General features: G+C 44.3%; 1 protein-coding gene across 2 annotated transcripts in view; it reads right to left on the bottom strand.

Moving 5' to 3' along the window:
* ndrg3a (ndrg family member 3a) overlaps positions 1 to 21,243 on the bottom strand; it is a 48,589-nt gene extending 27,346 nt beyond the window's left edge. For both annotated transcript variants that reach the window (XM_076267376.1, XM_076267377.1), the window contains exons 1-3: positions 21,074 to 21,243; positions 5,758 to 5,823; positions 3,372 to 3,404 (exon numbers count right to left, since the gene is read on the bottom strand). In XM_076267376.1, the coding sequence (XP_076123491.1) occupies positions 3,372 to 3,404; positions 5,758 to 5,814 (90 nt within the window). In that variant the 5' untranslated portion in view covers positions 5,815 to 5,823; positions 21,074 to 21,243. The remainder of the gene's footprint in view (positions 1 to 3,371; positions 3,405 to 5,757; positions 5,824 to 21,073) is intronic.
* Positions 21,244 to 23,300: the final 2,057 nt, after the last annotated feature.

Below are 23,300 nucleotides of genomic sequence, written 5' to 3'. Positions count from 1 at the left end.
ACCTGATAAGACAGTGGCCCACCTGCATAAGTAAGGAAGGGCTAGCCATTAACAGCAGTGCATGCTAAACCAAATATAAATATACAGTGTTAAAGTACTGCTGTGATTGAATTGTAACAATCCACAAGAGATTAGAAATTAGATCGCAAAATAAAAACCAACATGGTCGAACAGGGTAATCAGATGTATTGACAATGACAGGTGTTATATTGCTTATTACACAACTGCCATATTAGCTTGTAAAAAAAGCATGTGACATGAATGAACATTTTCAGTATGTGACCCAAACAAATGTCCTGTCTAGCTTTTTCAACGTGAGCTTCAACCTGGGTTGAGATCAGATGCAATCTGCATTAGGCCCCCAGTCAGGGGCGCAGGAGATATTTTGAAAGTGAGGGGGACCAAATTGTGAACACAAACCCATAATGAGATCAGATTTCCAGATATCGGATCGCCACCTCTGGCCCACTTTCGACCATCATATTTTAAACTTGCCAGAATATTAAGGTAATACCATTGATTGTTTTCAAAATATTTTTTGATAAAAATGGTGAAAACTGTGAGATGAGCACAATGCCCGATCTTCCCCTTAGACCAGCTTCTTGCTATGTGCAATTCTACTTGTATTTTTTATTTTATTTTTTATTTCACACTACTTGGGCCAATGGTAGAATACTGGTCACTACTTGGGCCAATGGTAGAAAAAAGCAACATGGGATGTTGATATTTTATGAAGCCATGAATGAATCATCATGCCTATGATCCAAACATAGACTACATGATCAAATAGCCTAGTTAGACCTACTTAAATTGTCTGGTATAAACCAAATCAACTCTCCACTGTGTGTTTGCAGTTAATATTTATGCAACGTTAGAACTTAACAAGTGTTGGCTTAACAAGTTACCAGTTCAGAACACACAGAAAATTGCAACAGAAAGTTGCCTTTATAATCTATAATCTATAACTATTTGTTCCAACAGCATCTAAACAAAGCATTTATAAAAATTTAAAAAAAATTACATAAGAAGTAAAATAAAATACTGTTACTGTAGTAACTGTATCACATTATCCCAAGCTTCAAAGAGCTCCCCATGTCTGTGACAGGCAGACGTGACACCGCTAAATTCTCAGCTTGTTTATACCCCACACTGAACGCATAAGAACGCTAGGCCCATCACTCTGAGGTGTGGTAGCCTACTCTCTGGGATTTATGCACCAAGGTAACTGAAGTATCCAATTTGTGTCTTGAAATTATGTTTGAAATAAATGTCTTAGAACAAAAACGTTGATAGACTTGATAGTAGTTGATAGTTGATAGTATTTTATAGTTAGGCTAGTGAAAACGAGTAGTAGGCTAGTTGAGTAGGCTAGTTGAGTTTGTTATCATAAACATAACAGCTAACGTCATGTTGAGCAGGAGGAGTTGAGCACTAGGCTACCATAAATCCTCAAATTATGCCCGGGTTTGATTCTATTTATAGCAGGACAAATAAAGGCAGGTTCCCATATACAAGACGGGGTAACAATTGCCTACCATACCAACAATTGCCATCAGTCCACTAGAAGACATTGTTTCGATTTAAGTCAATGAAATAACACCTCTTCTTAATATTTTATTATATGTTGTATTGTATTGTATTATGTCGGTTGGATTAATAGCCTACGGTTGGCAAAGAAAAGTCGTTTTCCTACCATGGGTCTCCAACGTACGTTCTCAAGATCATTCTCTTGCCGCCCCTTTCGAGCTAATTGCCAAAGGCTGAAGCCTACTACATTTAAACACAATTGTTGCGACTTAAGGCATTCCAGCCTATGAATTTTATAAAAAAAGTAGCCTACTAAATCATGCATAATTAAACAATAACTCAATTTAGGCTTCTTGGCTACGCAAAAAGGTTTCCATTACAGCACAACCCCTATTCAATGAAGGGCTGCCTTGTCTCGCAATGAACAGCAGTGGAAATCCCAACACCTTTTCAACTGCATGAAACTTAACAGTGAACCATCAAATATCTCCCAGATTTCAGTGCCCATCAGTCCCAACATTTAGCAATGTATTCAAACAGTCCAAAAGTAAATTAAATCCCAAACCAAAACGAAAATGCTTTTGATAGCCTACCGGTATGCCGCTTCAAACGAAACGCATGTCTAAATGCAGGTAAGAAATATTTTAAAAAGCCTGCCTCGAATACCAGCCTGCCTCAAATAAAGATGATGATGAATGATTTATGCTAAGAAAGTAGCCTGGATTATTTTATGATTGTTAGTAGACAAACTGGCTTCAGATATCCAACAGAGTGAATATGAGATTGTGCAGTCTTACAGTACTGTAGATGGCTGTGGTTAGTGATGTGATGCTGTTATGGGGAGTTTTACAGTTAGCGCAAATCCTATATGTTATTATTTATTTAGCGTACCTATAAGGCTTTTTTTCCATATCAAAAGTGAGGGGGACAACGGCCATCTCTTCAGCACTGCGGGGGACATATCACCCACGTCCCCCGTGCCTCCTGCGCCCCTGTCCCCAGCTATCTATCCCAGACACTCCGCACTAAACCAAACCAACTGAGCACCGGTTGCAAAACGCATGGCCGCCACTGGAGAGTGGGAATCATTACACTGCAACTCTTACAATTCCACTGCAACCCACAATGACAGCTGGAGGATAAAGTGCATCCTGTATGCTGAACATGGCTCTCTTTAGCAGCCCATCAGGTGAGAGAGCAAAACCGGACCTGCAATCCTCAGAAAAACCACAGACCCACAGGTTCATCAAGGTCACTGTCAACGGAGGTCCTCACAATATTCAGCGATACACAGAAATATTTACCAGATCTCCAGTTAATCACATTTTGATGTATTTCCTAGTACTGAATATCATTTATTTGATGAGTTTATTTAATGGATGATGTCATTTATTTAATGAACTTTTATTTGGGGCATGGATTGAAATTAAATTGATCCCTGGTACAATCCTGCCTGTGGACTTTGAGTAACTAAAGCTTGGGAACATTGCACCAGAGCAAGAGAGGCCAAAGCCATTGTGCTGAAGAATGGGGTCGGAGCAGAGAAATCAGCCCTCACAATAGCAGCCATGGTGACACTCTGAGTGTGTGTGTGTGTGTGTGTGTGTGTGTGTGTGTGTGTGTGTGTGTGTGTGTGTGTGTGTTACATGTGTATATTTTATATTTAGCTGACACTTTTATCCAAAGCGACTTAAGACAATCCAGGTACATTAAAGACCCAGTGCCACTAGGATGTTGTTAGTGCAACAATAACATATATTCACATAGAATAGAATCACCTTTTATGTATGATCACTCAAGGACATCAGATGATGTTAAAGAAGATGTTAAAACCCTTAACTCACCTGGCAGTCAAAGTCCTGGAAGTTACGACCATTCTGCAAAAGCAACAAAAAAGCAACAGGAAATCAATACATAAATCTTCTCAGAAACCTCTCCATGTCATTACTCTGCCTGTATCTGCTATAACAGTGTGTATAGGGTGAACATACTAGAGTACTTGTGTGTGGTAGTCACATCTAGAATTCACTTGTAGCACAGCGAACCTCTTGAAAACACATTTAAACGCAGACATGTCTTTTTGTGCCTGACATGCCTTTTTGTTCCATGAAAGTGCTTTCAATTCTGCCTGCCCTTGATCCTTGTGTTCTGTGCTGTTTTCTCATGGCCATACATACCCTTTACTCTGAGATCAATGTACTCAATATAATGCTCTCTCTCTCCCTCTCTCATTCTTTTTCTCTATCCCTTTCTGTCACCCTCCCCTTCCCTCTCTGGCAGTCTCTCCGTGTGAGCTGCTCTTGATGGTGGGGCCACTAGGTGGAGTGAGAGGTCAAAGAGTGTGCCTCGGCTCTTTCTCTCTGCGAGCTGACCGAGGGAATGCCCTCTCAGCTCTCAGCACTTCACGTGCGTCACCTGGGCCTCCTCAACATCAAACACGCTCAGCGCTCAACCTGGCACACCCTCTCTCTCTGCTTCTCTCCATTTCTCTCTCTCTCTCTCTCTCTCTCTGCCTCAAGCAATGTGAGATTACACATGATTTGATTTTTTCATTAACAACATTTCCTGTTATTCCTTCAGCAGCCAGCAGATCTAAAGTGGCTTACAGTACAGCCTAGAAATAGATTGTGTATGTGTGCGTCATGAATAGCAAAATACCGTAGCATTGTTATAACACTGCTCTACCAGGAATGAGGAACATTTCAATCCAATATCACCATTACAAACCCACTCAAAATAATGAAAAAAAAAAGAAACATGACCAATGCTGTCACATTATAAATATGACATGACTGTGCTGAATCAAGTATATCTGAACGGCCTCTCTCAGACTAAAGATGTGACATGGCAAAGATAGTCTGACACTAAACACACAACATGCTGACACAAGATGATGCAACCATGATACAACATGTTGGATGCTGGCAGATCTCCACATTCAGTGTTATTGCCAGAGATGGAGAGATGAAGAGATCTGTCTCACTCACCACTCACTCTCCACCCCTCTGTTGTTGTGATGGACACAACACACCACTGCAGCAGAAGCAGATCTCAGATCTGGCTGCCTGAGGCTGTTGTGATGTTTGTGTCTGTCTGTGTGTAGTGTGTGTGTGTGTAGTGTGTGTGTGTGTGTGTGAGAGTGTGTGAGTGAAGTATTTCTGATGTGCTGCAGTATTTTTGATGCCCTTTCCAGACAAGCGAGCGAACTCGGAAACGTCTTTGATCTTCGCCTCTTCCTACTGCTTCCCTCTTCTTTATCATATTCTTCTTTCTCTCTCTCTCTCTCTCTTTCTCTCTCTCTCTCTCTCTCTCTCTCTCCCTCTGTCTCTCTTTTGAATTCTCACGTTCGCCCACTGCTAACTCCCGCTGTCTTTATTTACGCTATTATAGTTTCCCTGCCTTTTACTGTAACCACCTCCCCCTTTTGAACATTCCAATCCTATTTTCCCTCTTTTCCCCCTCCCTCTCTCTCTCTCTGGCTCTCTCTCTGGCTCCATCTCTTTGGCTACAGTAACCTACACATGAATAATTCAGTTTGATGAACTGAGAGTGCTGATGGAGTGATGACCTGAACCATCAATAACAAAGTGTGCATGAGTATGTTTAAGAAACTGTGTGTGTGTGTGTGAGAGAGAGAGAGAGAGAGAAAGAAAGAAAAAGAGAGACAGAAACAGAGAGAGAGAGAATGTGTTTGTGTGTGTGAGAGAGAGAAACAGAGAGAGAATGCATGCGTATGTGTGACAGGACAGTGGGTGAGTGAATGAGTGAGTGAGTGAGTGAGTGACTGACTGTGTGTGTGTGTGTGTGTAAGCCTGCTAAAAAGTGGAGCAAAGTTGTGGATATGTGTGTGAGACTATGTAAGTAGATGTACTGTATGCACTGAGTTATGTAACAGCGCCGCAGCGGGTATATCTCTCATATTTTAAAATCAGTCTGGGAGAAGAAACGGAGTGCTTGCGTGAGTGCTGGGTTTGTGACCACGCTTATGGCATTGAAATATCAGTGTGCACACACTATGCTATGCACACACACTATTAGTGGTCTGGTCCGTGTCCATCGGATTGTTTAGGTCATGCTTGTGAATCTTAAGTGTAAACATTTATAAGGGTCCACAATCCACATGTTAATATGTGATTCTCTCTAACTCTATGTGTGCGTGTGTGTGTGTGTGTGTGTGTGTGTGTGTGTGTGTGTGTGTGTGTGTGTGTGTGGTTTTTGAGGTCATTGTACCTTGTTGGTCAGCAGGGGCTTGATCTCAGTCAACTGGACATCCTGTAGCTCATCCATCTCTCTGCTCTGGGAGAGGAAAAGAAAGACAAAGAGAGAGAGAGTCATTATAGATTCATTCAAGCTACACTACAGCATCAAGTACCAATACCGTGCCTTGAAAACTACATCCCCCATAAATAAATCAGTCCTTTACATTACATCACAATCTTTTAGGCTCGCTACAGCGCAGTGCTACAGTGCTACAGTGCCACGCAGTGAGACAGCCTGTCTCTACAACCACCACAACCAGCACACGCAATTTTTCACTAACATCACAGGAGCTGACATCAGAGGCTACAGGCTACTCTCATAACGTGCGTTGCCATAGGGACGGAATTGCCAAATCACTTTCAAATCATTCGTCAAATGTCTTGGGGGGGGAAGTCATAAAACTAAACACTCATTCCAACTCCTCTGTCCAGAACAGCAGTCTCAGGCCAGAATGGGTAATAAGACCTGCTTGGAAAAAAGAAAGTCTACGTACTAATACATACATCTGCAGTAAATGATTAAAGTCCACTTTTGCACTGCTCACACGGTCCTACATGTCTTCCATTTGGGGCAAGCCCTCAGACATCATAATATTCATGTAAGACAAATGATTTACACGGTGTGCTTTTACGGCAGTGGTGCGCTCTCGCTTCTGTACACACTTGGCGGCGGGTGGAGCTGATGCTTGGCTCATTTTTTATGGATGTGGACTCGACCCTCGTAACCCCCACAAAGGGGTCCTGAGGAGGAGAGGCGATCAGGCAGGGGGACGGGCAGCTAAATACGCCCAGGCCATTTATTCGCCCCAGGAGACCTGGTCGTGTACACACACACCTACACACACACACACACACTCTCTCTCTCTCTCTCTCTCTCTCTCTCTCTCTCTCTCTCACACACACACACACACACACCAGAGCCTCAATACCTGCTCAAGGGCAAAACACACACATCTAATTACACATTCTTGGTCCCCTGGTGAGGTGAAGCTTTTAAATTCCTCCTCTGTCACGACTGTTCTGGCCTGTAGGGAAAGATTTGGATTTTTGAGCAAGTGGGATGTTGATTGGTCACGTCTCCATCTTCATTTTACTCTACTGTGCCTTCTCTGAGGTCACTGGTGGAGGAGTTTTTTGTTCGGGTCATCTATCAAACTCTACAGCTGAATAAGATTGGGTCCTATATGTAGGGAGCCCAGGGTTCTTGGTGACGAGGTGACGTGAACCTTGGAGAATAACCTCAGCAGAGCACTCATGCGCAATTATAGATCACTGCCACCCACCAAGCCTGTGGCAACTGGCACGGGTCAAGTGAAATGGACTCCAATCACACATCCATCAAATGTTTGTTGCGACTTTCACAAGATCAAAGCATTTCCACTATTACCAGGGTGTAGCCTGGGGCAGAGTTAGCCTTCCGTCTCAATCTCAAAACCTAGTTCAAATGTCCTTTTTCTAAACAGACACATGGATCACATGGGGATGGAGGTCAGTGACTAGTATAATTTCAGCCCTTACTGCATTGCTGCTGAAAAGTCCTCATGTGGTCATTACACAGTAGTGGGGCTTTGACATGCCTGTTGTTGAAAATCACTAGTCATACCATAGGTTTGTGGTGGATTATGGCGCTGGAGTCCTCCCCTACATTTAATTGAGAGGAGGTTGTCAAATCAGGTGTACCATAAACTAGAAAGTCTGAATGGCTATGATAGAATCAGAAATTACATCACCGGTGTTTGAGTTTATTCACAATACCACTTCAAACATTACAATAATCCATAAACCAGTGGGTACAAAGTAGGGATGTAACGGTATGAAAATTTAACCTCACGGTTATAGTGACCAAAATGATTACGGTTTTCGGTATTATCACGGTATTTCTAAAAGTGTGTTAAATATGTTCAGAAAGCACTGATAGGCCTACACAAGCTGAAATAGTTTCAAAAAGTGTCCCGTTCACTTTTTTATTCATGTTTAATTGGCTATGTGCTTATAGCTTAACTTACCCTACCATAACTTGGAGTTTGCTATTTCTGTTATTTGGATGCAATGAGTGAGACCAAAGTAAGCATTCAAAATAAAACTTTAGGCTACTGTATTCTCCTGATAACGTGAGTGGAATGGATTTAATGTGGACACGAACATAAAAAGACGCAGATTGGCTACATGATACAGTGCACATTTTGCGGTAAAAAAGTTCCGCCTTTTAAACTCAGGTGTAGCCTAATCCGAATCGTAAAAACCATCAATTAGACAATCAGTAGGGTACCAGTTTTGTTTCATTGTACCAGGCCTACTGTATGTCAAAAGCAGGCTCGGATGAAGCTGGGAAGGATTAAACACACGGTTTCCACACCGTGGTAATCAACAGTGATAATCATGATGTTTGAAATGAAAACGGTAATTATTATCGTCAACATTTTTATCGCGGTTTACCATTATACCGGTAATCGTTACATCCCTAGTACAAATATAAGATAAGCGGGTAGAGTGAATGGGTGCCCCAAAGAAGCTAGAAAAGCTTATAGGTGGGGGCCCACCAGTGCTGTATTAAGAGTGTCTTACCAATAGTGTTATAACTACATCCTTAAAGTAGATGTCTGTCTTGGTTGTGAGCTTATTGAATAAAACACATCTTCAATGGTGTTTCTACTCCCATGGTCACATTGGTGCATGATCAATCAGTGGTTTAAATGGCAAGCAGCCTGGAATTCCATTCAGTGAATGGGCATAAAAATATACCGAAGGAGTCTGAACTGTTTGTACATATCACGCATCGGAAGTGATTAGCAGGGTGAAAATCTGCCCTGCAATCTTGGTAGCAAAGCCGGCTCCCAGGCGCTAAATAATATTTAGACAAGGCGAGAAGGAAAAACAAATATTCAGCATGCTTCAAAAGATTTACACCAGCGCTCGGTTCAATCCAACGCTTCCAGGGGCTGCCACAGAAACTGGGGCAAGGGCAAAGGCTAACTGTAATCATGGCCCCGATTCGCCTGGGAAACACAAGGGCCCAGCTTAGACTGACGGACAGCTTAGACAGACTGACTGACTGACTGACTGACTGACTGACTGACTGCTTGACTCACAGTAGGTTTACATCTCGGATGCCCCATTTTTCTTACCAGGTTTTCTGGACTTGGAATAGGAAATTCAATCCATTAATTTGGCATCCAAATACTATTGATTTACTAATTAGGACAAGACAAATCCCTCAGCGGAATTCCTTTGCCGCTTGCTTTCTTGACAACAACTACTCAAGGAGGCAATTCTGACCGCAGAATTTGGATTGATTCCCTGAACGGACCAACTAACACCCACCTCACTCCACCACACACACACACACACACACACACACACACAGAGAAGAAACAGCCCTCCCTCTGAAAAACAGGCCATCCACTGTCTTGTACGCGCACACCACTAGCATCCCCCCATTGTGGCCATTCCTTGCATGCTATGGTATGTTCCAGCGTTGCCATAGAGACAAAGAGAGAGGCAATTGTTTATTTTTGGGCAAGGAGCCCCAGAGGACAAAGCCATGTACAAGAGGCACAAGCTGCACGGCAGGCTGTGGCATTAGCCAACATAGACAGTAAATCACTGAGGCTTTAGAAAAAAGCAGAAAATCTGTGCCCCCCCCCCTCTCCGGTTCTCTCAAAACCCCCTATCAGACTAGAGCTGTGGGTCCCAGCAGACATGCATAATTCCAGCACAGGCGCATGGGGGAGAGGGAGCGAGAGAGAGAGAGAGAGAGAGAGAGAGAGAGAGAGTGTCCTTAAGGGTCGCTTTCATCAGTAATGATTACCGCTTTTGCCAATGTTTATCCCACGGCAATAAATGAGTTGGTTATTAAGTTGCCAGAGGTCATAAAGGAGAAATACCTTTGGGGGCTCAGTCTTTGGATAAGATAACAAAGTGAGTGTACTCAAAGTCATTCTCTTCTGCAATTGCTATGGCACTTTCACGAAATAGGATATCCACTTTATAAAGAGATAAGGCACCGGGGAGTGAGAATGGATAGACAGCGAAAAGAGAAGTGGTGAGATTGGATGAGAGGAGAGATAGAGGCATAAAGATAGGAGTCAGATGAATAGACTGGAACAGGAAAGAGTGAGAGAAGGTGACAGAGAGAGGGAGATATAGAGAAAGTGTGTGAGAGTGATAAAGATACAGATATGCTTAAAGATAGAGAGAGGAGAGAGACAGGAGAGGAGACAAAGAGGAAAAGGCTAAAGTGAGAGAGAAAAAGAGAAAAATGGAGATGATGATCATGAGGGCAGGAGACTCTAAAGTAATTTAAAGGGCAGTCTGAGTCTGTGCAGATATAACTTGGGCCTAGCATGACAGACCCAAACTGATAATATCAAAAATCCTACACTGAATGTTTAGGTGTGGCTGTTATTTTGAAAGTACAGCATGGAAACACCACATAACTATGACAGATCTCTTTTCAGGTTGTGTGACCTTTCATAGTAAGGTGTAGTGGCCCGTAAACTGCAGTTGTTTGCTTTACAGTAAGCAGTAGTAAGATGGCAACTCCATAACACAGTTTTAAGTCTGAGGAAGAGCCGCCACACACACACACGTCACAAACAAAATAAAACACTGTGAATGGCAGCTATATGGTGTGCGGATCATCTCCTATTGTTTTTGATACTGGTGTGCTGGATCCTGCACCCATCCAATTTTGGCTGTGGGAGGTGCATGGCCTTGCACTGCTACAGCAAGCGTTAGGCCTTGTGGTTGGCTCTGGAGGTGTGAGGGAGCATTGGCTCCTGTGGAGCCTTTGAAGCGAGACAGTAGTGTTGATGTCTGCAGAGTTCTGATCCTATTTGTCCCGAGTGCTGCACGCCATGGTGTGATAAGTGGCTCAGTTTTAGCTGCTGACAAACTGGCGAGCGGTCTTCATGCGTCAGACAAAATTAGTCTCATCTGTCTCCTGTCTCCACAGCGGGACAGGACACTCCTCTCATGTCCTCTCACAAGCACACACACACACACACACCCACACACACACAAACACACACAATAAAATCACTTACACACACAAATATACACGCATGCAACAAAAGCTAGTCTTGCTACCTGCCGTGTCAGCGAACACTGCCACATGATTGATGGATGGAGGTGGGGATTGTGCCTCGCCGACACCCTTCCCCCACCCCGACAACCCGCCCATCCATCTCCATCTCCCAGTGGTGGCGGGGTGGGGAGGAGAGGGGAGGGGAGGGATGCCTATAATCCAGGTTTTTCAGACACCACAGGCCCTAACACTGACCCCAACAACCCCCCAGCTTTATACCTCTATCTGCTCACGAGAGCTTAGAACTGACCCTGAGTCAGTGAAATCTCTGCCTTAATGACAGAGATGACTAGAGGCTATATACACACAACATCAGTCCTACGGAATTGCCGTCACTTGAGAGTACAGGTTCTCAATCCCTCCCCTAGGTGACCCCTGCATGGAAAATCTCCAAGCATACCTGATTGGAATTATTTCTGTTCCAATGGTTTCTGATTTGTTAAATCAAGTGTGTTCAGTGAATTAAAAAAAGCCACTGACCAGCTCAGTCAGGTATGCAGAGCAGATACAGGAGATGGGCAGCATGCAGTGTGTGTGTGAGTGTGTGCGTGTTTGTGTTTGTGTGTGTGTGTGTGTGTGTGTGTGTATGTGTGTGTGTGTCTGTGTGTGTATGTGTGTGTGTGTGATGAAATAAATGAAGGCTTGTTAATGGCTTCCAATTATAGGCCACTGTCTCTGGATGACATGAACACATTGAGGTATCTGACATCTGTAGGGCGCTTGGGAGGCAGACAGAGAGAACCTGCACTAGATCAAAGATTGGCGTCACAGACGGGGCGGATACACACACATCCCAGAGTTCTCTCTGCTTTCAGCATGTGGGTTGACAGGCAGATGATGGGTATCAAAGATTCTTGTCATGAATATTCTAAACTGGTAGACAAACAAACTAGAATATCCCCATGCGCGGAAGCAAAAAGTTTGAACACACATTATAGTTGTACAGGCTACACATATAGACACAAAAACACAAAACACACACACACACACACACACAAAACACACACACACACACACACACACACACACACACACACACACACACACACACACACACACACACACACACACACTGTGCCCCAGCGCTGTCTTTCTCACTTAGCGCAAATTACTTTAATGACATTCCCCAATTACTGGCATTGGAAAAGTGTTTTTTTGGATTAGCGGTGGAGCATGAAAGAACGCATAAAAAAGGGAGGGGGGACGGGTTGGAGGGGGGGGGGGGTATGTGGGGTGGCTCAGCAGTGAACCTCTGCCAACTCCACCACCTACATTGAGCTGAGAATAGAGGAGTTCGGACTGTTGTCAGCCCCTGTAAAGCACTATCGGGCGACCCATGGGATCACTGAAACAGAGAGAGAGAGAAAAAGGGTCCACGCAACTCAAATCTACCGCGCTGGCTGCTTATTAAAAGCTTTATCCGCCCCATTTTCCACATTCATTGAACCCTAACAAACGGGGAAGTGGACATGTCGTCTGGCGGCAGATTGTATTAACCTTGGGATGTATTAGAATTCTCAAGGTCCAGGCCTTCAGTATGCAAATGCAACCTATTGCCACCCACTAGACCAGAGCTTTGTTCCTGATACGTAATGTTGGCTGAGGGGGTGTTGTGTCTTTGAAAGAATGTCTATCTGTTGATTGTTTGGAGTGGTGAGGTGATATCTCCTGTGTGTGTGTGTGTGTGTGTGTTTGTGTGTGTGTGTGTGTGTGTGTGTGTGTGTGTTGATGATGTGGTTATGAGGTTTCAGCTGGGTGGCCTTTAGAGACACAAAAAGTGGCTAATGACGTAACTCAAAGTTTACCAACAACGCTAAATAACCACGCTACCTCGCCGTTCAGTTCTCCAGCTGTGACAGATTGAGCTGTTAGCTCCATCAAGGCAAACAGCCAGAGTCTGACTGGAAATTTGTACTCAATTACACTCGCGCACACACACACACGCGCACACACACACACACACACCATTCTCCATGCTGGAAGCATGCTTCTAATCTGTTCTCGGCGTAATTCTGTTTTAAAAGACTGTGACAGGCTCAGCTCCAGATTATGTCCAACCAGCGTCCCTCCAACCAGCGGCCGTTGGGTAAGGGAATTAAGGGAGAAAATCTCTTCATTTGACATTTTTCCCCAAGCGGACCAAAAACAAAATTCAATGTTTGTGGTAATACTGTGACACAATCCCCTCCCCTCCCCCACTGTCCAGAGAATGCAGGGTCACAGGTAGAGACACAGAGGTTGGCAGAGATTTGTTTACACAAACACAATGTGAAAACAATATGGTTCTTTCTATTATCTTGCTTAAACACGTACACACACACACACACACATTCTTACGAATACATCAAACACACTGATTAACTGACCATCTTGTAATGCACCCTTTTATGTCTCTCATCAAGTCTGTCCCTTTCTATCCCTCACAAACGCCAACTGTTAGAAAATTTAATTAATTTCTTCAAACATTTTCCACCTTTCCATAATGCTATATATCTGTCTTTCTCACAAAAAAGGCTACAGCTAACACCAGGAACATATCACCAGGCAAACAGACTACCATTATCATCAATTGACAAGTGATGGTTCAATAAAGGGCTCTCACACGTCAAACGTGTCTCTCTCTCTCTCTCTCTGTCTGTCTCTCTTTGCCCCTCATCTCCCCCTTATCTCTGCCATCTTGTGCATACACAAATGTAGACGCAGAGCATCTGCCAGATGATTACATGTAAATGTACAGTATATGTAAATGCAAATAGACTGACACAACCTTGCAAACCCTCCCGCCCCCATCAGTATATTTTGCCTCTCCCACCAAATGACCTTTCTTCCTCTCTCTATCTCTCCCTCTCTGTTGTTTTTCAGAATAAAAGCATATGGTTGTGTAGAGGACCCATGTTCCTGTTCCTCTAGCCCTCCTGACCTTTCATTTCTGAGGCACTCCACGCGGCACGAGGCCAGATTAATCTGCCGCTCGGGCAGACGCACCTGATGAATCTTAAACAGGAAGTGCCTGTGCAGAGGAGTGGGCTCTTCCATCACCCCATCTTTTCCTCTCCTCCTTCTCTAACCCTTCTCTTCTCCCTTTATTATTGTCTCTCGGAGGGAAGAGACGGCACAGCAGACGGAGACGGTGACCTTGTTGTCTTTGTCTCTCTCACTCTATCTCTTTCATCCATTTCATTTCATTTTGTGATTATCCCGGTGCCTCTTTCTCTTCTTGCTGTACTCTTACCTCTCTCTCTCTCTTTCTCTCTCGCTCTCTCTCTCTCTGTCTGTTGTAGCGTGATGGTGGGATCCCTGTGTTGTGAGGTAGAGTGACTCACACAGGGGCTCACTTCATTAGTAAATCCCTGTGCTGCCACAATGCAGCTCTGCACCACTGAGAGTGCCAAAAGGGGGAGTTCCCCTCTTACACACAAACACTCTACACTACACTGTCATAAACACAAACATGCACACGCACACACACATACATACACACACACACACACACAGTCACAGTCTAGAAATGTGCCAGACACTGCCCTAGGCCACTGGAATCAATCAACAGGAACAAAGAGGCACACACGCATTCACGCAGGCATACACACACACACACACCAAGCAACTCGGTTGTCCACTCAGCTCTCAGTGGGCAAGTCCAGGTGGATTGATGTGGCTGGAGGAGGGTGTTCCTGGCCCCTGGGCAGCCCCCTCTCTCTCTCCCCTCATTCTCCCAGGGCTTTTAAAGGATTGCATTATTTCTCTACTGGGCCACTTTATCGCCTAATGGCCTTATGAGATAAAAAAAAAGCCCTCCAACATATTGATTCAGGCTTTAATATTTGTTGGCATCGTTGCTGAGTCTGTTTCAAAAATGTAACTACCCCCTTCCCCACACCCTGTGAAAACATTCAATCTTTCACACAAAAGATGAGTGTTCTGGCTCTAATATGTAGCCTACTTGTAATATGTGCTTTGATTTAATACTCTCCTGGTGCTTTTTCTCTGCACTTAAGCATAAACGTTGCATGCCTCTGGCATGCTGTGTGGATATTGATTCTTAAATGCTGCCACTATAGTGTGTTGTAAGATAATAATGAAATATGTAACACTTACAATAGGTCCGCTCAAAATATAATGCAGTGTGTCGTTCAGACAAATGGATTTTGATTATAGCTATATGAACGCACGCTATAAATCCGTTCTGTAGACATATTACTTCTTTACACACAGTACACGAATCTTTTTTATCACTTGTGCTGCTTGTGTGTTTTAAAACTTGGATGAAAAGAGATACACACACCGAAAAACACTTGCTAGCCGTTTTAGTTCAGTGTCCACCTGGGAGCCAGCAAACACACCTGATGCTTGTAGTGTTGACAACACACAGAGGGCTCAGATAACCAGCCTCTAAAGAAAAGTGTGTGAGACGAACACTCCTCTCAATATCTTGAGAGTAAAACAATTCTGACAACAAGCCCCTTCGTAATGAGTTGCTCTATGGTTTCGGGCCAGAGATATTTCTGTGTTCATGTATAAGTGATGCCTCGGTCCGCCTGGTGCAGTGAAGCTTGTTAGTGGGGAGGCGGTCTGCGATTTAGTGATTTGATTCTTGGAAGCTGCTTTCTCTGCTGACCCAGAGAGACAAAAGGATTGGCTTGTGCTGGGCTGCAGTGGACCAAATTACCCAAACCTCAGCAACACCTCAAACACGAGTCACTCTCCCTCACTGATGAGGCCAGACTCGTCTGGCTAACCCATCCCTTAATGCAGCCAAAACGCAATAAGGACCAGCATTTCCGACACTGAACGCTCAGTCATTGAAGTCTCTGAAGAAATCCATTCGTTTTATAGGACGGGCACACGCCCATTGTAATTCAGCGGCCGTGAGGGTGATTTTTGGAAGCTGAGTCGATTTATCAACCGCCTCAATCAATTAATCAATGAATAAAACAATTATGTTCAATCAGAATCCCTATTTTGGACAGCCTGGGGAGAAATCAGGATGCAAGAGGAGGAACACACAACCAGACAGTCCCGGTAAATCCACAGCTACTAACTGGATGGGAGACATAGCTCATGGACGAGCCCTCACGGATGTGACGTGAGCTTGGCTACGCGCCTCCCTGGCCTGGCCACCTCTCTTGCGCTCCGCGAGCCTATAAATAAGGCTAAACGTGTGAGATGTTGAGGGAACCTTCAGTGCTTTTAATAGAGCACCTGACTTCAGGGGCACAGCCCCCCGGGAGTTCCCAGAACGGGGAGGAGCTAAACGCATGGTTGCTAACTGCTACCTTGTGTATGTCATTTTTCAACCCACTCACCAGCTTCCTGTGGTTAGATAATAGAAGACGTTTTAGATCAAATAATTCTGCCAAGTACCAAAACATCGTGTGTCGAAGGTAAGAATGATAAAGCTAAAAGTGAGAAGAGCAAAGCGCCATCAATCTGGTGAATTAATATGACTTGAGAGCAAAGGGAATGTTGCTAGCAGAGGGAGGCACAGCCTTGATAAAGATAAAGCCGATCTGCAAGCTAATTATCTTTGTGCTCAATGATCTATGAGAATTTGAAATGGCCTTGTGTTAAATGAACACACACATACACACGTGCAGACACACAAACACAGAACCAAATTCACACATACACACACATATACACACAAACACGAGGCCCAGATATACAAATACAAAAGCAAGCCAGTATTACAGCATTAATGTTAATATCGTTGCTTGAGTGAGAGAAAATGTAGCCTAAGATAAGAGTGTAATTCTTGGTAGACAGAGACACTTTCCACAACAATGGGTATTTTTAAAACTAAGCTTCAAGCAGGGATCAGATGAAACACAGCAAAGCCCAAGAATAAATAAGATGCATCTTTCTTTAGTCAAGCAGCAGCATGACAAGATGATGATATGGAGTGATGAAGCCCAGAGGGCTTGACAAAGAGAGAGGGAGTGAGTGAGGGAGAGAGAAAGAGAAGGAGGGAGTGAGAGAGAGAGAGAGAGAGAGAGAGAGAGAGAGAGAGAGAGAGATACCCTGTCAATGTGGGCATTTCACTGGAGGATTGACAGCCTGGCGTGTTGTCAACAGCCTCACAATGCACCTCAACCTCTAGTGTGTGTGTGTGTGTGTGTGTGTGTGTGTGTGTGTGTGTTTCTGCCAATTTCCTCAAGAATGTGTCTCTGTACATGTGAGCATGTAGGAAAGACAAAGAGTGTGTGTGTGTGCATGTATGTATGTATGTGTGTGTCTGTGAGCATGTAGGAAAGGGAGAGAGAGTGTGTGTGTACTTTGTGCTGATACACACCCACATGACATCCACCTCAACAGCTTGACCTTTACCAATGACTGCACCTCACGGTCACTTCCTCTCACCAGGCTTCATAATGCCGGCCAGTCCACAGAGCCTGTCCGACCCAGGAGGGACAGCACAACACAGCTCTCTATTGTGCGGCTGCGAGATAGCATTAACGTCACCACACAATGTCCTCCATCCCAGGTGGAGTTCCTAGACCCTCTGTGGCCTTCATTCCAGGAAATCGGACCAAAAAAAAAAAAAAAGACAGACTTAACCAACCATGCTTGAGTGGAGCGTCATGCTTATTCGCTCAGTCTGAAAACACAGAGTCACAGAGAACAGGGCCAGAGTGAAAACGCCCTCTCCGGCACTTACCGAGACCTCTACAAGCACCTCTCATTCATGGTGAATCAGAGGCTGCCCCCACCACCACTACTGCTGCTGCTGGTGCTGTCGCTAGTTCATCTCCTCCTCACGCTTCATTTCAGCACACTTACCAAGTCCAGGGAAGGGGGGGGGGGGGGGGGCTTTACCATCCACCATTTGTTAGATGTAATTAAAATGTAGCGGGGGTGTTCCGCACTGCGAGACTTTTTCTCCGGCGCTGCAAGCTCTGCTCGGGCAGCGAGCGGAGCAGGCCTCTGATGTCAGTGCCAGCTCTGTGGGCTGCTAACGATCTCCAAAACGAGGAGAAGGCCGCAGCTGTGGAGAGGAGTGCCCGAGTTCTTCAATCTCTTTCTCAAGTCTGCATTGGAGAGTGTGCCAGGTGTGGGGGAAAGGGCATCTCTTCAAAGGAGGGCCTGTGGTCTCGGTAATAAATCTGGAAATCAGCCAAGCCTAGCACAGCACAGCACAGCAGACCACAGCACATCCCTGTCCTTCCTCCAGGTAAGGGTGAAACAACAGAGCCTGAAATAATAACTGTGACGGGAGCCCACTGTAAACACAGTAAACAAGAAGCCATATTGATAATTTCTTTCATATCCCAGGGGGAATAGGCTCGGCAGAGGACGCAGAGCTGCTCGGCCTTCGCCAGGTATTTAATGATATTGTCACTGCCTCTCTCCTCTCCTCTGGTGAAGCAGACGTCAGTCCAAGACAGGAGAGAGTGGAGACAGGAAGGCTGCGGTGCCCTTATTAATAAAAAATAAAAAAATCCTCCCCACTAGAGGACACCGCAGGACGCCCAGAGAGTGGGTTTGGACGGGTTCCACTTTGCCGGATCAACAAGGCTGACACCTGTGCCGCTGCTGCCCGGGACACCTGCTGCTGAGCGGTTCTGCCGGAGCGGGCCGGCCAGGGGAGAGGACCTCCATGCTGTCTCTCAGTGACAGCCAGGGAGAGCGCTGCGGAGAGGTAAATGACCAATCCTCATTCACTCACACTGCAGCCAGGTGTAAAACGAATGTACGTGCACGCACGCACGCACGCACACACACGTATGTACAGAGACAGACAGACAGACACACACACACACACACACACAAACACACACACACACATGTGCACATCATAGAGATGTACTCACACACAAAAACAATGTGGCAGTCTGGCAGATGTTTTTAGGACTTAGGCGCCACTTTAAGGTGTCTCTTCTCTCTGCGGTCTCAATCAGCTGGATTGTTCTCTCAGCCAACCCTGACAGACAGCTTTATTCAGTAATAGAGGGGTGGTGAGAGGCCGACTGATGCACACACACACACACACACACACGCACACACACACTTTCTCTCCCTTGTGTTCGTTTTCTTCACAGACACACAGAGTCAGAAAGAGAGAGAAAGAGAGTCAGAGAGAGAGCTGAGAAAGAGAGAAAGAGAGAGTCAGAGAGAGAGAGAGACAGAGAAAGAGAGAGAGAGAGCTGAGAGCTTGACTGAGAGCAAACGCTTAATTAAATCTCTCATCTCCCATGTGTTCAAGCAGACTGAGCTGCCAATCGGCTCAGCAACTCTCAGCCCAATAGCCTAGAAGTGATACCTGATTTTGGACTGCTGTTTATCCTCACCTATCTGTCTCTAATGTGTGTGTGTGTGTGTGTGTGTGTGTGTGTGTGTGTGTGTGTATGCTCGCGCCAAGATGTACGTGCATGTTGAGGTGAACAAGGGAAGCCAGTGCCTGCCCATACCATAATGAGTCTCAAACCATCTACTACACAGTTACCATCATATCATACCAGTCATGATGATGTGGTGCTTTACTTTCTGCACCAAGCAAGCATGCCATTCAGAATAGATACCTTGGAGCACAAGTAAACAAACACCACAGGTCTTCAGGGGATACTTGCTCAGTGCGTCATACACCACATGGGATTCCTCTGACTGTCCTTAATTAAGCTGTGGGCATGTGCAGTGAATACCCTACCTCATCTGCTTATTTCTACCCTAGATGAGATATGGGTGGTCCAAGCACATAATTGAGTTACAAACCTGGATAAGTTTACTCAGAGCAAATGGTTGACTCCTAATGGAAGAGCCTCATGAGTTCATTCACCTAGCAAACCAAAGCTAGGCCTATAGGTCAAAGCTCTTCTGGAGGTTTACCACTCATTCAGAGTTAACAGGACCAGCCTTGTTTGACACTAAACATTTGGAATAGGCCTTATCCCCCTACTGTGTACACAAAAAGTAACAATGTATTACCATACAAATATGCCTAATCTCAATGGTATTTTTGGTACTGTTAGGGACCACGGGTATTAGTCTGACATGATAATGGGACGCTTTTCTGATTGGCCCCAGAATGGTGTGTGCGTAAGAACTGATGTTTTCTATAACAACATGAACCAACGGCTCACTATTTGGTGTGTAAACAGTAAGTCATCCACTGCTGATTTGAGCCATCTGGAAATCGTCGTGACTCGCGCACGCACACCTGCAGACACATACCACATGGTGCTAAAAGACCTCCACTAAGTTGACCTTCGCTTAAACAAGTGACCGAGGACAATGTCATGTCGGTGGTGCCGGAAGTTGTGTAATGTACTCCCACTGATCTGCTCCCAACTCCATCAGAACACGTATCTATACGCATTCGCCAACTCTTGCAGTTTTTTATCATGCTAAAAAATAACCTTAAAAAACAGCCAACGAGGTACAGTGTTCACTACCGGCTGCAATGAAAATGTTTCAATGTCCGCAGACGATAATCATGTTTTGTAACAGCATTAGGCCAATGTTTGTAACAGTAACCAAACATCGTGCTTTGAAACAGCTGGTTAAAAAGATCGGAATCAACCACAACAGGTAACAACTGATTGTTACATTATAAGGGTAAAATAATCTAGGGTAAAATAATCTCCTCTCACAATCTTAGGCTACTCTTTCCAGTGAAGGCTAGCCTACTCCATCCTCCCTGCGCACAAGGCATGCTCGATTATATCTGTTGAATTGTTCACCAGCATATGGGCTGCATAACTGAGGCTATATTTCATTATCAATGTAAACTACAGAACAGAAACGGACCCTTAATATCACAGTGACATTTTGATATGCGTACATTTCTTATGGGAAAACAAAACTTTAGATTAATTGGATGAATGTGGAGCCTTCTAACGCCTAAATAAAGACCAAAAAAGGTTCCAATATTAACAGCAATTCATTCTCTATAATATTCCTCCTTTGCTCTTATATAACTTCTGTGAATAATCTTGAAAGGCATAAGCGGTTAAGCTAAATGTGGGCTACTGCTCGTAAACCAGATTTTATTGTAGTCGCGGTAGCCTAATTGTAAGAATTAACTGACAAAAACATGTTGTATTGGCCTACATTGAAATCGAAGCCATTTGAATACGTTTCTCAACCGGCAATGTCACTTAAGCTCCATATTATGTTCATCACTGCGATATCCACATCTGCATTTGACATTTTAGAGAGGAAAAATGGATCATAGCTCGATTGCGATGCGCTGTAGCCTACTTACCGCCTGGAACAAATTATAAAACGCCTCCCGACTTCAAAGAAATTTCCAACAGGGTCGCTTTAACTGAAACAATGTAGATGTTCGGCTGCACGTTTCGGTTCGGCTGTACGCTACTCTCGCCGCTCTCTGTCGATGTCACTCTCGCTGGGCGGAACTATCCACACATTGCAGCCAAGACATCAAGGAGGACAAGCGAAGCAGCTGCACAAATGCATGTGTACGCCCCATAGACGGAACGCCCCCGTGAGGTTATCTGATCAAAAATGAACTAGGCTACTAATCTGCATCCTCGTCCTAGCATTAGTTGGCAAAGGCGTACAGTACAGGCGTATAATAAGCTATAACAGTCAGTGTTTAGTCCAGGCTTGTGCAAAATTCCAGAATTGAATTGAAACTGGCTCTTAAATTCCAATTAAATTCTTGAATTTCACTTCCATTTCAATTGAGGTAGCAAACAGGAAGCAGAATTGCAATTCGAATTGTGCACAACCCTGGTTTAGTCATAATTATTAATAAAGAAAATAGCTGTCCAAAAACGTTTTTAATTTTACATCATTGCGGCCTGTTTGTACATACCTCGCAATGATTTTACAGCACATTGCGAAACAAATACGCCTGAAGTGGGCGCAAAATCGTTAGTACATCTGAGGGAGAATATTAGGACCACGGCCTTTGACCCCATGACCTTGAGTACCTAATAGCTGATGTTCATTCTTACTATAGGACAGTATTAAAACTTGGATTTGACATGAGGATTTATGTAAGGAGTAACATCCGCTGAGGTGTCCTGATATGCAGAAAAGACCTCCCAGAGTGGAATTCTCTCCCAAGTTAATTCATTCTGTATATTGGGACACTTTATAGGTGGTTATTCTGTTTATCACCCATGTTGCCAGTAGGCATGCATTTATAGCACAACAAGGGAAATGTAGTTCAGTTTAAAAAGAGGCCGACCTGTTCAATTTGTTGTACTACTTTCATTGGTTACTGAAAATGATGGTGGGTAGTTTGCTTTGATTCCACTGTTGCAAAGCCTGCTTGTCAGTTCAATCATTGTTTACATTGATATGGGATGGTGATTACATTTTTTACCAGATCTACTTCATAGGTGCCCCAATGTACAGAATTAATAGCCCCCTGCCAGCCAATCAAAAATAGTATTTCTTGTCTCTTTTGGATACATTTTCAATAATATGCCTTGTTAGTATGCCATGATTAATGTGTGGGTATTTTTGTAATTCCAAATTACTAATTACTTGTATTTTAATTAAATACATTTTCACATCAGTATTTTGTATTTTATTTTGTTACATTTCATGAGCCAGTATTTGTAATTTGTAACAAAATAGTTTTTGATGTATTTGTGCCCACCTCTGCGGACTTGTAACCGGAGGGTTGTCGGTTCGAACCCCGACCAGTGGATGGTGTGTTTAATTATTTTCTGTCTCAAAGCACAATTGAGGAGGCACTATAGGCATTGTGGGGCAGCCGTGGCCTATTGGTTAGCGCTTCGGACTTGTAACCGGAGGGTTGCCAGTTCGTACCCCGACCAGTAGGCACGGCTGAAGTGCCCTTGAGCAAGGCACCTAACCCCTCACTGCTCCCCGAGCGCCGCTGTTGTTGCAGGCAGCTCACTGCGCCGGGATTAGTGTGTGCTTCACCTCACTGTGTGTTCACTGTGTGCTGAGTGTGTTTCACTAATTCACGGATTGGGATAAATGCAGAGACCAAATTTCCCTCACGGGATCAAAAGAGTATATATACTTATATACTTATACTATCGTGGGTAGAATTCTTGTAAAAGGAAGGGGAGGGTGTTGTGCGTAGCCTTTCACAATCATTTGAAGAACCTATGTGGAGTTGTTAATGTTCATCAAGTCTTGAGGTGAGTAGCGAGGTGTAGGGATGTGCAAAGGTGTGTGCTTGCCAGAGCGTCAGGCAAAGGCAGCAATTGGTCAAAATGGGCTATGTGAGCTGCATGTGGGGTCAACTAAAGGAAAACTGGGGTAGACAGAGCTACTACACTGGGGCTAAGAGAGGGTTTTTTTTTTGCGAGAGTGGACGCCATGAGTAACTGTCGCCATTGTAAAAGTAAATTTCCTTAGAATGTTTTTCCCTCACATTCTGAAACACTTCAGTAGCACATCAGAGCATCAAATGCTTTAGATGTACAGTAAGTAAAATCTATATTTGAATCTATATTCTGAAGGCTTTACAGAGATTTGTT

The sequence above is a fragment of the Alosa pseudoharengus genome, unplaced genomic scaffold (assembly GCF_046254945.1).
Source record: "Alosa pseudoharengus isolate Yale_2024_CS ecotype anadromous, Long Island Sound unplaced genomic scaffold, YU_APseudo_1.1 YU_APseudo_1.1_scf_5, whole genome shotgun sequence".
Taxonomy (NCBI): Eukaryota; Metazoa; Chordata; class Actinopteri; order Clupeiformes; family Clupeidae; genus Alosa; species Alosa pseudoharengus.
Note: the sequence above shows the minus strand (reverse complement) of the source record. Positions and strands in the feature narration are given on the sequence as shown.